General features: G+C 37.9%; 1 protein-coding gene across 12 annotated transcripts in view; it reads right to left on the reverse strand.

The window, feature by feature from the left end:
* Positions 1-13,599, reverse strand: part of PTPRM (protein tyrosine phosphatase, receptor type M) — a 458,835-nt gene that overhangs the window by 32,531 nt on the left and 412,705 nt on the right. For all 12 annotated transcript variants that reach the window (XM_015282551.4, XM_040695587.2, XM_015282550.4 and 9 more), the window contains one exon: positions 1,598-1,695. In XM_015282551.4, coding sequence (XP_015138037.2) covers positions 1,598-1,695 — 98 coding nt within the window. The remainder of the gene's footprint in view (positions 1-1,597; positions 1,696-13,599) is intronic.

Here is a 13,599-nt window from a genome sequence, read left to right on the forward strand (position 1 = left end):
TTAAACATGTCTATAAAGCTATAAAAAATCTGCTGGGATTTTAAGGCCCCTTCCAATCCAAACCATGATATGCTTTTATGATTCCTATTTGTACAAATTCATTTTGAACTTCTAAGTAGCCACCCAACTGTTACTATCCTCCTCTTCACTCGAGGGACTGAACTTTCACAGCAGCCTTCACGATGCTTTTTGTCTCTGCAATTAGCTGTACATTGTATTCCTGCAGCAGGTGTTAATTGCAGTCAGAAATCCCACCTTTTTTATAGCTAAAAATAATACTTGCACCTGATCTGTTGGCAGATTTGCACACACAGGTATCTAAATGTTAGAATTTATATTAGCAATTGATCAAGGACATAAAGAAGAAAAAATTCAGTTTGTAAAGCTGGACTTGTTAAAAGGAGACAAGATCCAGCCCTTGGACTCATGCTACATTAGGAGCATTCTCTCCTAGTAGAAACACCACAGGACAGATCTACCAGCATCTCTACCAGCATGAAATTTAGAACATGTCTCAAAACCATGAGGCTCACACCAAGATACATGCACTTCTTATTTCAACACTTAACAGTAATTCAACACTACAATAGTTGCAGTAGTTGCAATCAAAGCAGTGACTTTTTTTTTTTTTCCATCTCAAATGAAAGCTTCAAAAGGCAAAAAAAAAACCAAACACCCAAACAACAGAACATTCCAGATGAAAATTAAGACACCAGGGTACATACAAAGCAGTAAATTAAAACGATCAGTTATTGACAGTTGTGAAAAACAAATAAAATGTGTCCATTCAATAGTTGTTGAAAACAAAATTAGCCATAATCAGCTGAATTGGACACCTACTTTAGAAGTTGTCAAGCAAAGAAAGAAAAGTACACATTATCTATCAGGTAACTCAAGCTTTCCTTAACTACTGAGCTCCTGAAGAAGACCTCTTGGTCAATGAATTTGGTAGAATAGAACAGAACAGTTCAGTTGGAAGGGACCTTCAAACATCATTGGATCCAACTGCCAGAGCATTTCAGGGCCAACAAAAAGTTAAAACATTATGGAGGGCATTGTCCAAATGCCTCTCGAACACAGAGTACCGTCTACAAATGAGTAAAGTCAATTTATTCTGTTTTAGTCTTATAAGAAGGAATGCCCAAACTGGATTGATTTGAACTAACATACTGTGAAGAAGGTGCAATTTCATAGTTTAAATACGTCTCAGAAATCTGTTCCAGAATAACTTCCCTTTTTCTCCTTAAAAAAAGGAAAAAAGATGACTCCATAGCTTGTTCTGTAACTAATTCTCTGACTTCCCCTAATAGAAAAAGTATGTACACAAAGATATGATGCTTTCCCTCTTTGGCAGTCATTGCAAGCTGTGCTGTACAGAATACAACTTTATCAGTTACATTTTACTGGACTACTGTTATCAAAGCCAAGCATCCAAAGTATGCTTAAAAATAATTGGTAATGAATCTCTTAGCAGAGGCAGTCATAAATATTTTATGTCCCTTACTCAGTATATAAGCATCTTGTTGGTCTGCTATTTAATTTCCAAAAGCAAACACCTTGGAAGTCTTTCATCTTTTTAAGTGCAAAAATCACTTACCCTTCCCACTTCTACGAGATTAGTAACCATGATTATGCTGGCTGTGTTCTCATGCCATACCATTCTCCAAAAGTCATATATTGTCTCCTGCATTGGTCCTGAAACAATAAATCAAAGGAAAGGTTACTTTCTTTAAGTCTCACGATTAGAAGCTTGTCCCTGGGGTAGTTTGAGAAACCATGATTATCCACATGTACTCATATCACTATCATCGTATTTTTCATTTAGGGTCAATTTCTTTCCTGTCATCCCACGTATCTGCATTTAAGCATTTTTTTCTCCTGAAATAGTGCTCTGAAAGAAAGTTAGTTCTCCAGCATCTAGGTATTTATCTCTGTAATACCCAGAAGTAGAATTATAAAAAATGGATAACATTACTCTTTCTCTTAACAATTGGATGATAACCTAGGGAAGGTGTACCTTGAATGAAATGAGCCTCGGTGGACTATGTGGCCTTTCCCAGGTTCTAATATTTTTCTTAGTATCTACTATCCATCAAATTACCCTAGCTCCTAAATTGTACTTCTTGAAGTGAAACAGAAGTTATAGTTTCTTGCTGCAGTATATCACTTTGCAAAGCAGTGGGGAAAGCGGTAAAGAACCCTGGTGTGTAATGGCAACAATGTCCTCGGCTGTACTTGTAGAGAAGGACTCTGAACAACTCTGAATGCTTCTGTAGATACAGGCCCTCCTTCAGCATTGCACTGAGACTGGGTACCAGCTCACAGGAGCACAGGAAATGTCAGTGGCAGAAACGTAACATGTTCAGAACAACGACACCACTCTGCATGTGCCTGGTACCATCTGTTTCTAGCCCATGTGCTTTCATGACATTTTATGTGTCTACCCGATATTCAGTGTGCCATCCTGATTTGAAACCAGTGGTTTAAGAGCACTAGACCAATAAAAATAAATGCAAAATACTATAAAGTACTACAAACTTAACATTCATATTGAATCCATTACTGAACTGCCACGCTGCAGTGAGCAATTATCTTCCTATTTAGAGGAATACCAAAAAGCAATTCCTTGGAGGGCAAATAGGTAAGTTAGTGGCATATATGCTCCTCCAGTGAAGAAACCGTAAGTCTCAAAGCATGACAGAATGTTACACTGACAGATCTACTTAGTTTGGCACCCAAGTTTTGGTAAAAATTCAATTTTTACTCTGAAAGTCAAATACTTAGCGAACAATGCAGTCATGTTATAGAAAAGCAGAACCCAGCTCATCAGGCCATTAACGCATCAGTCATAATGTAACTTACTTAGAACTCAAGCTTAAGAAAAGCGATGATAATAGTTTTAAATACATGAATTAAAAAAAAATATTTTGATTTTCGGCAATTTCAAAGCATATGATCATCTATAATTTGCACAGACAATTCAAAAATGTTCTGTGTTCTCCCCCTTACTTAATTTCTCTGCTTTTAGAAGTGCTACATATTTAGTCAGTTTCACTGTTTTCCCTAAAGTCAGCCAACTTTTCTTTTACTTGTTTTGGTAGTTCATGTAGCAGGAGATAAAGGCAGTTAAAACAATAGGAAGCGGTGACTGACAGAACACAGGAAATGTCAGAAGGTCTCAGAGTAGAAGAAATAACAGAATATAAAACCACAGTTTCTAAATTACCAAACTCATGCTGCTGTTGTGACTTCAAAACCAGTGACCTTGTCTTTTTAATTTACAGCACAGAACTGATGCTTTTGAGAGATTTCATTTGGAAATATGACAGATTTAAGTTTCTCCCCATCACGTAGGAACCTACAATACACACTGTACTTCCAGGCTGGATGTGGCTCTGGGCAGCCTGGTCTGGTTGTTGGCGACCCTGCACATAGCAGCGGCGTTGAAATTCAATGATCACTGCGGTCCTTTTCAACCCAGGCCATTCTATGATTCTGTGATACTTTTCCATAAATGTCCTGGATACACAATAGAGAAATACTCCAAGCAGAATTCTGGACGTTGCAGCAAGATAATCAATAAACATTCCAGTGAATGTTTAACTCGCTTATGTTTTAATAATGTAGGTTTCTGGGCAATTAAAGTCACGATACAATAAGAAAGGTTTTGGACCTCCAGGTAAGGGAAAGGAGATTATTTTACTCACTGTAGGAAAATGCTGTCTCTGTATTGCTCTTTCCTTCCTCTCAAATTTCAAAGAAATATTTAGCAGAATTACTACTGCTATCAACTTGGAAGGAACGTAGCTAAAAATAGAAGTAGGGAGAGGCAATTTTCCACTGAGTAAAGGAGTCTGCAAGTTCATGACACATTTCTAAGATTATTTTAGCTTGATTAAGGACAAATTATAACAACTCTGTTGTTTCAAGAATCCTGATCCACAGCCCGGCTCAATGGAGAAAATCTAAACAGTTCCACTGCATTGTGTTTCTGCAGGATTGTGATGTTTCAAGATTTCTCATTTGAGTATGTTTTTGGTAAAGCTACAAAATGGGGAGAAAAAATCCTCTGTCTACACAGCCCAGTTACTTTCCCCTTATAAGAAGCCAGAATCTTTGAGAAACAAAGGGACAACGTAGGTAGTTCCTCCACTTGTTACTCCAGTTTCCTTTCCTACAGATTCGCTTGAAATTGGAGATTCTTGGGCTCTACTTTGTCATTACCTTCTGACAGCACTGGGAGAAATGGCAACAATTTATTCCTGTTTTTTTCTCCCAAAGTCCGCATAATTTGTCTTGCGATTTAAAGACTCCTGTGCTTCAGATCCTGAAATTACAAATCCCAACAGAAAAGAGATGCTAAACACTACTTTCTTCCTAAATATTTTGAGTTTGTCATTCTACATACAAGAAAAAAAAGATAATGCATTATGAGAAAATAAAATCTTTTGAAGAAGACACAGCTCTTTTCAGGTCAGAGAAGAAACAAGTTTTTCAAGTTGGGTTCCATCTTACAGAATGTCCTGTTCTGCAGTGTTGAGTATGCTCTTTCTGACCTTACTATCTGAATGATAAAACAATGATAATTAAAAGTGCTTGACAGGACTTCATACTTCCCTGCAAGTATTTTCAAGTGTTTTCTCACTTTTCCCCTCTAATTCTTTTATCCAGCCTCCAAACTTCTTTCACATTCAGGAAAGGAAGAAAAAAAAAAAAAAAAACAACCCAAAAACCTACCTTAAAGTCTCAGAATGTAATTCTTTTCTATCCCATTTTTCTTTTCTTCTTGGCATTTTTCAAATTATTTTCTGACATATGAATAAATTATTACTTGTCTCCAGCCAGCACTGAAAAGCATTAGAGGCTACGTAGGGCTGGAGGATTTATTGTCATGAAGAACTGAACAATTTGATTCTGGAGACTTGTGGTAGGGAGAGAAAGAGCCTATAATTGTTCTAACCATCAGCTTAACACAATAGGCAGGAAGGTTGTTCTCAGCAGTTGCCCACTTGTGGGGAGGGGAAGGTCTGAGGAGAAGGCACTGCACTGCCTAACAGTAAGCCTGTGGCGTACCCCATTAGCTACACAATATAGTAGTTGGTACCAAAAACTGCTGCTGTGAAAAAAGAAATCAACAACATAATACCACACAAAGATGAAAAGCAAAGGAAAATAAGAAAAAGAAATCAGCCTCCCAAACCCCCAGGTAATTAAATGCATTATTGGAAAAAAAAAACAACAACCCTCAAAAGAAATGATCAGCGGAATATATCACAACCTTTAGCTGTAATACCAGTAGTTGTTAGTTGCTGCTGTGGGAATGCCAGCATATGAGGAAATGGAAAATCACATAGCTTCTAAGAATGGATTAAACTCTTAAGAAGCTGCTTCTGCTCAGAGCTTTCTGGAGCCTCTTCCACTTGGTGCTGTGAGACTCACTTCTAACACCTGGTATTGCTACTGTGGTGTGTGATCATTTTAAATACTATAAACTAGCCTAGGATACTGAAAAGTAGTGAAAACATGTAGGAAAAAAACAGCAGAAACATAAGAACAAAGTAAAACCGGAATCCTGAAATGTTCTCAGCACTTACTCAGACTGGGGCTTGCAAACATATAGGTAATCTTTCATTTACTAGAAAAACAGTCTAACAAACAAATAGCTTCTAAAACCTTCTTCTAGCACAGAATGTCAAATCTACAACATAATGCTTGGTCCACTTGATACCAAACTGAATGACAGCGACATGGTTTAGCGGGCATGGTGGTGAGGGATTGACAGTTGGACTAGATGATCTTAGTGGTCTTTTCCAACCTTAATGATTCTATGATAGCTATTGTGGCTAGAAATGTGCCGAAAATGAACATATAGCTTTAAGTTCCACAGGCTCCTCAGAACTGGGCAGAGGTAGCCACGTGCTCTATGAGCACATGCTCATAGAGGAAATGGACTCTGGATGCATGACTACAGTAGCTAAATTTGATCTTCAGAAGAGTTTAATAAACCTACATGGGTACACAATGATAGGACAAAGGGAAACGGTTTTAAACTAGAAGAAAGGATATTTAGACTAGACAATGGGGGAATTTTTCACAGAGATGGTGGTGAGGTACTAGCACAGGCTGCCAAGAGAAGCTGTGGATGCCCCATCCCTGGAGGTGTTCAAGGCCAAGTTGGATGGGGCCCTAGGCAACCTGATCTACACCTGATTTAGTGGTTGGCAACCCTGCCCACAGGAGGGGGACTGTAACTAGATGATTTTTGAGGTCCCTTCTAACCCAAGCTATTCTAGGATTCTATGAAACCTCTTTCCAGTGAGTATCAGCTTCCAACTCATGTGAGTATGTGGATGTAAAATGGTCCCCTCATGTAGAGGTTACAGCAGGTTACAGCTGCAATGAGAACTGTCTTCACATGTTACTGAAACAAGACTTGCTCCTTGCTACTGTGATGACCTACAACCTTGGCACTCAAGGACACCTGGCTGATGTGCCTATAGAGAGGGAGCTGCATTTTAGCTCTCATTCCTTATGGTCCCTTCAAAATGAACTTGAGGTGCAGTGAATTTTTTCTCATTGATAAATCTGGTTGTGTGGCAAAAATAAATTAAAAAAAGCCACAAAGGAATGATTAAACTTGCAAATACACTGCCAAAAAATCCCAAGCCCATTATGCAGCACGAATCACTCAACATACATATGAAGGAGTAAAAGCAAAGGTAAATAAACCAAAAATAATTACGAAGAGAACAGAGTACAAGCTCATAAATTAAAAAGTTCAAGAATGCTCTTTTTCCTAATGAGACCCCTTAAATGGGACAAACTAGCTGTTAGTAAGGTAACTAAGAGAGAATTTCACAGCAGGAAGCAAGATTACTAATTTTACTAATGCTCTGCCAATCCGGTGATCTGATTATCTGTAAGTACACACTATTTGCTCTTTTAGCCACGATAGAATTTGGGGCTAAGAGCAAAACTCCCTTTCAGAAAAAAAAAAAAAAAAAAGTTATGTAAAAACTGCAGTTAAATGCTGTTTTAAACTACAGATATCACTGACTGCAGGCGAAGGAATCTCCTGTACCTGAAATATACTTTCTTTCCTACTTATTAAGGCAATATGCCTAACATTTTACCAACAGGAATTTACAGGCACATTGTTACATGATAATGTTTGCATGAGCACTCAGCTCTGTCAGCTGCCCAGTAACCTCGTGGGGAGTTCTTCAGTGATTGGCAGCTATAAAAACCTGTGGACACATTTACATAAGCGGGTGTAGACTCAGATGCATAAAACTAGGTCCCACTTTTCCATACAATAAAAACAAAGAAGCCTTCTTTCTGAAATTGCCAGCATAATAGAAAGGAAAGTGACAGATCATGGTTGTGCCGCTTTAGTTGAAAGAATCACACCAACTAGCAAGATAAACCACTACTTCAGTCTCATCTTTGCCCTCCCCAAAAGAGTGAGTTTCTCAACGGAAGATACTCAGTTACTGATATCCTGGTTTGTCAAGAAGAGTCTTTACCATGGGCTTCTCAAATATGTATGCTATCATGTATTTTACTTTCATTCACCTGTCCAGGTGGTCCTAAGGGTTAGTTCCTCTATGGAAGTCAGCAAAGGCCAGAACAAAGCTCTACTACCAAACCTTAAAAAACTCAGGCAGTGATCATGAACTCTTTCTACAATAACTTCTCAGAGTAGTTTTAGGCATTTGTTCTCCAACAGAAGAGATACACTTCAATGGACTTTAATTATTTTTAAAGTCTTATAGCAGAGTATGTTTTTATAGGCATATTTTATATATGCTCCTACCAATACTGTGAATAAATTATAGGTCTGAGATAAAACTGTGACTGAGATATTAATAAATCCTATAGGCTCACGATTCCTCAACAGCTACCAAATACACACAGATCAGTCTTTTGTATTTTAAGGAGTCAATAAAAAAAATGATGAAAAAAAACCCATGTCATATTACTTTCTAATGCTTTAATTTAGGTCCTCACCAATCTGCTTACGAAACCCAAAACAGTGGAGAGGGTAAAACATACCCCAAAGCAACGTATCTATTCACTGTCACTAGCCTTCCATAGGCAAGTCACTGTAAGAATTAGCATAATAAAAGGCAACATACATTTGTACTGGCAGAATTTAGCCATAAATGCTTCATGTTATTTATTAATTGCCAGTTTCTAGCTGCCATACTTCAGTATTTATTGTTATTTGTCACTTCTGTGTATCCCAGCTCCATTTTGTGTACTGAAGAACCTCAATGAAATTAAACAAAACCCTGCAATGAGCTAAAGAAATACATTCTCACTTTTATGACTTTATTTGATTTATAGCATTGGTACAGACTGTGGTGGTATATCAAAGGCGCTTTCGAATGGCTTACAAATACTAATTATTATGTAATCTTCAGCAGGGCTATATTGTAATTATACAGCCATGCTATCCTTCCCAATAAAACCTTCCTGTAACTCTCTTCTGTCTTGGAAAAATACCAATAAACAAAGCTGCAGATGAACTTTCAACAAAGTCGGTAGGCATTAAGTATGTTAAACCAGCAGGCTGCCCAAGAAAAGAAGCCTGAGGCAATGGTTACTCTTATGTAAGGTATGGAAAAAAACTCTCCCTTCTTTTAAAACCATATTTTAGATGATTCCTCCATGGTAGTGAATTCAGAGATGGGGAAGAAAGAAGTCACTTGTTTGTAAGGCAGTAATTAACCAATATTTATGTAAGAAAGAATGCTATTTTCTAAGCAACAGATCTATCAGAACTTTAATCATAAACAAAACCAATAACTAAATGTTCAGCTGCTCCCAACACCACCTTTAAACTGGGCTTCAGAACATACCATATTTATCAATCACACACATTACTTATAGATGAGTCGTAGCAAGTGCTGTTTCTTTTTTTTTGGCCTTTTGCAATGATACTATCTTACAATTCAAAAAATAAAAAATCTGCAGTATGCAGCCACACTATTCCACAGTATGCCATCTCAGCTACACACAGGTGGGTTAATCAGGACTGAGCTATGAATTTAAAGTATATTTTTTCATGATTTCCTCACAGTAGACGCATTGTCAATAGGAAACAAATCTGACTGGATCTTGTTAGCTTGACATTTCAGGAATATACTGCTTATAAAGCAAGCCGAAATAATTTATTGGGACAAATCCTGCCCAATGCAGCTACTGGCAATGTAGATGCCGTCTACTGTACCCATCGTTCAGGGAAAACACAACCATCTCTCATTATCAGCCGAGGGACAGCACAGTGAATAGTAATTGGCTGATTTTCAAGCACAAACTAAATGCTACCTGCTGCCAGCCAGCCAGTCACTGCTGGCTGCAGATTGCACTGTGCAAAAATTGGCTTTCACAAAATGAAATTTTCAAAGCGCTTTCAAGTCCCATTAGCTTCCAATGAGGCTTAGACTAGTAAGTGACTGAGACGCAAGCAGAAATGTTATCTACTGCTCCTGTGGGACTGACCAGTGCTTTGGCTGGCCTTCTGTACTACCGCCTCCTACATTTAGAGGAGCCAGCACTAGGTCTTAAACGGGATGAAGAAATAGAGGAGGAGACTGACCTGCAAATTCTCCATCTCTTTCCAAATAAAAGGAACATAGAAATATTTGGCCTACAACAAGCCCATTACAACATACAGTAGTCATGAGTTACAACACTATTGTTTCATGAAGTTTATGCAAATGCTTAATAGCCAGCTAAAATTAAAGAAAACCACATCATTCTAAACTCCCATTTAACATGGAGATGCTTCAAAAACATTCTTTGTGCAATGGCATAACTGATAATTCTAGAGATTTTTTTATTGGGAATTGACAATCAACTTCAAAATATGTATTCTATAGACGTGTGTATACGTACATATATCCAGCTCCGGGCAGTGAGGTACCAACCCACCATTGCCTGGAGCTGGATGATTTCTCATGCTGGCATTTCCTCTGATCCTACTCAGCAGTGTTTCTGTGAGTAGTCAGAAAGTTTTATAGGAGTGTGGTATTTATTCTCTGGAATATTATACAGCATTTTCTTTTATTCCTTCTTACAGAACTAACTAGGCAGGAACAATACACATCTCTATGCGTTATTCTGTCTGTGTTATGGCACCATCTTAACTGAAGCTCTACTGTAGTAGGATCTGCCTTACATATTAAATGCACGAGGCATTTCTGTCTCTCACAGTCACAATCTAAACATGCCTGGAGAGACAATGGGAAGCAAGTTAGGGGCAGAATGAACCAAACAGGTCTGGCATAACATGCAGCAGTCAAAACGTGCCAGCTCCCTCACTATTTCTGGATAATCTTAACTGTCCTTTCTCCGTATTACTATTTCCACCATTTTCAGAAACAAGCCAATGCTGCACTGAAATATATTTTTAAATCTGAGACCAGACTTGACAGGTGCTATTTAAGACATTTTTATAATGCTGGTAGCTAATGCTACCAGCTAACTTTCCATCAAATAAAGTGTTACACACTTATTGATTGACATTTCTCCATGGCTAAATTTCCAATACTAGCTCAGTTTGTTCTGTATCAACAAAGTAAAATGAAAATGTCATATGAATTTCCAAAGAATAAATAGCACGCTCCCCTAACACCTTTTGACTACTCACAGACAGACTGCAGATTAGAAAGAGAGGAGCTGCTGACCACAGAAATTGCCCAGTTAGCCTGAGATTAGGCAAAGTTAAATGCAATAAAGGCCATGTACGTAGTACTACTGACTACATCTGTGTCATAGCAACACTGAGGCAAGCTGTTTTTTTCTGATCTCAGTGGCAGGAAAGGAGAAGTCCCTCTTCTCCTCCCCTGTATTTTTAATGTTGTTCATCCAGTATAAATAGTGAACTTTCTTTCATATAATTTGCCACACATCAGAGATGTTAAATGCTCTGTTCCTTTCATTAACATTTTTTCCCATTTTCCAGACTGCAATAAATCCATTATTTTTCAAATTTTGCATTACAGTAATAAGAGTAAACTATTCAGAACTCCCAGAGGTTAGGAATCCCCCGGTTGAGGACTGTGGGTGATACCCAAATAAGGCCAGGGTCTTGAAACTTAATCTCACACAGCTTTTCAGGGAGCACTGCCAGGCAATGACTTGCAGGAAGTGTTTCTTTTTTTCTGCTACGAAACAGGAACACTTTCAATAACTGCACTTGTAACTAGAGGGCCCTGATGTTGCACTTTCCATTGAAGTGCACTGTCTACAGAACAGAAGCTCATCTTACTCATGCACAGACTCTCCGTGCCCTCCAGACATTTAATCATTTAACTACAGCCAAGCATGTAAATACACAGAACGGGACTTCTGGAAAACTGAGATGTGGGTTCAAATTGAATCAGATCAAATAGAAATGTGAGGTGTTGTCTCCCCATCTGTAGCTAAAGCTCTGACTGGAACATTACACCTGGAGTCTTGTGTCCTAAGTTTGAGCCTGAACTTTGTCAAAGCAGTCCAACAGAAAGTTTCAGTTTAGCTGAATCAATGCTTTCCAGAAAGAAAACTTTAATTTCTTACCTGTGCACTCTTCTTTTAGTTTCTAATTTGTGTATTTTTCCCAGTAAGGCTGCTTTGCAGCATGGAAATTGGAATACCTATAAATCACCCATTCTAAAAAGTCCATCTGAGCTTGAGAATTACTTTAGAAAAAGAGTATGTTGCCTGTAACATTTTCCAACTTAAAAGTCTTAGGTAGCTGATTTGTTGGATGGGACACTTCATATCAACTTCTAATGCAGAATCAATTTTGGTGATGGATGAGAACTTTAAGATCACTTTATCCCTTTCAGTAGAAAGTACCTTAGGGATTGGACAAAAGAACCTAATTAGTCCTTTCCATTTCTACTTTTCTATTTTCATGTTGAGTCAATCATAAGCATCAGGATGTAATAAAATCATCACTATTCTTCAGCTCAAAAATATGAGTTCATTCTGGCTATTTCTTTCTTTTATTTTTCCCCGGGGGAATACTGTGAAGGAATGTTGCCCATGCTTGTGAGTAAGACATTCAGAAGCTGTATTCTTTAAACTTGTGCAGAAAGTTTAAGTGCATTAATATGAACACTTTGCCAGATGAAAAAATAAGATAATTTAGGCTACATTAAAGTTTAAGTAAAGATGCTAGCAGAACCATTTAAAAGAAAAAAATTATTATCCTTACAGCTATCTCTTGAGTAAGATGTATCACTCACCATGTATGTTTCTACTTTAGGCTGGAGAATGGTGGTAAATTAATTTCTTTCTCGATAAACCTAGTATTTTTAATAGATCTCAGAAGTTATGGCAATACTCAGAATCCAAAACACAGTAGACAAATTAAGAGGTGTGTGAGGGTCATTAAAAAATAAACATACATTTGTCAATTTTCCTTTTAACTTCGGAATACTTATGGAAAATATGAAATCTGACTGACATAAAAATTGTCTCTGGACAGGTTTGAAAGAGTTCAGTATGGTAAAGCAAAAAATGAACTGCCTTATTTGTTTCTGGATACATTTGCTTCTGAAAGACATTGTGAATTTGCTGCACTCATTTCCTTCAGCAAATGACAAGCCCAAAAGCCTTTTCACACCTGATGCCCAGTTTCCTCCATGCTGCTGAAGAGGGGCTGAAAAATGAACTTCACAGACAAAAAGATGCTTTGACTTTCTGATTTTCCTGACAAACAGTATTTCTCTGCTCTTTCTTCTGCCTTAGTATTAGACTCTGTGATAGGCATGCTAACAGTACTCCATCAAAAGTGCCAAGTACCTTCCCTATCAAGTCCAACTTATCATCAATTCCCTATTGAGATGGACACTCTAAAATCAAACATCAGCTTTTCGTAATTTGCATGTCCTAAAAACATGGACAGATGAGGTAAGTTTCTAAGACTGATGCTGTGTAAATCTTCCCTGAACAACAACAACAAAGATTCTAGTGCACTGTTAAATAATTATTCAGTATCAGTTCTATAGGTTGCTGTTACTTTCAAAGTGTTTACAAAGGCAGGCATGTACTTTATGCAAAACATAGGCACTCATTTGTGAAGAATGCATGTGACTCTAACTAGTAATGGATCCATCAGCGCTTTTTCTGAGATATTCTAATTTGCCTCCTCACAAAGGTCTGGAGAAGTGTAACACTATAACAGACTCTAAGACAGACTTTGATCTGTTAGAAAACCTCTGCATTTAAAGTTCCACCTTGCATGGAAAGCAACTGGGACAACTTACTCTCTATAAGGATGGAACTATCAAAGAACTGATTAAGACAAAGACATAAAAATATGGGAGTCATGAAAACGCTGAAAGGCCAATTATTCTAACAGAGTTATTACTAAAATCTCCTATCATAAACAAAGAGGCAGGGAGAAACTCAGTTGTTCTCAGGTACCACAATGTGGAAACTGCTGGGAAGTGTTGGCTTTGATAGTTACCAGGTTTTATTACACATTGCCAGAATCACAGAATTGATTCTATGTTTAGGGTTTAGGGTTGGAAGGACATAAGATCACCTAGCTAGGCCCTTCCCTGCCATGGGCAGGAGCACCTCTGACCAGATCAAGTT

Source organism: Gallus gallus, chromosome 2 (assembly GCF_016699485.2).
Source record: "Gallus gallus isolate bGalGal1 chromosome 2, bGalGal1.mat.broiler.GRCg7b, whole genome shotgun sequence".
NCBI lineage: Eukaryota > Metazoa > Chordata > Aves > Galliformes > Phasianidae > Gallus > Gallus gallus.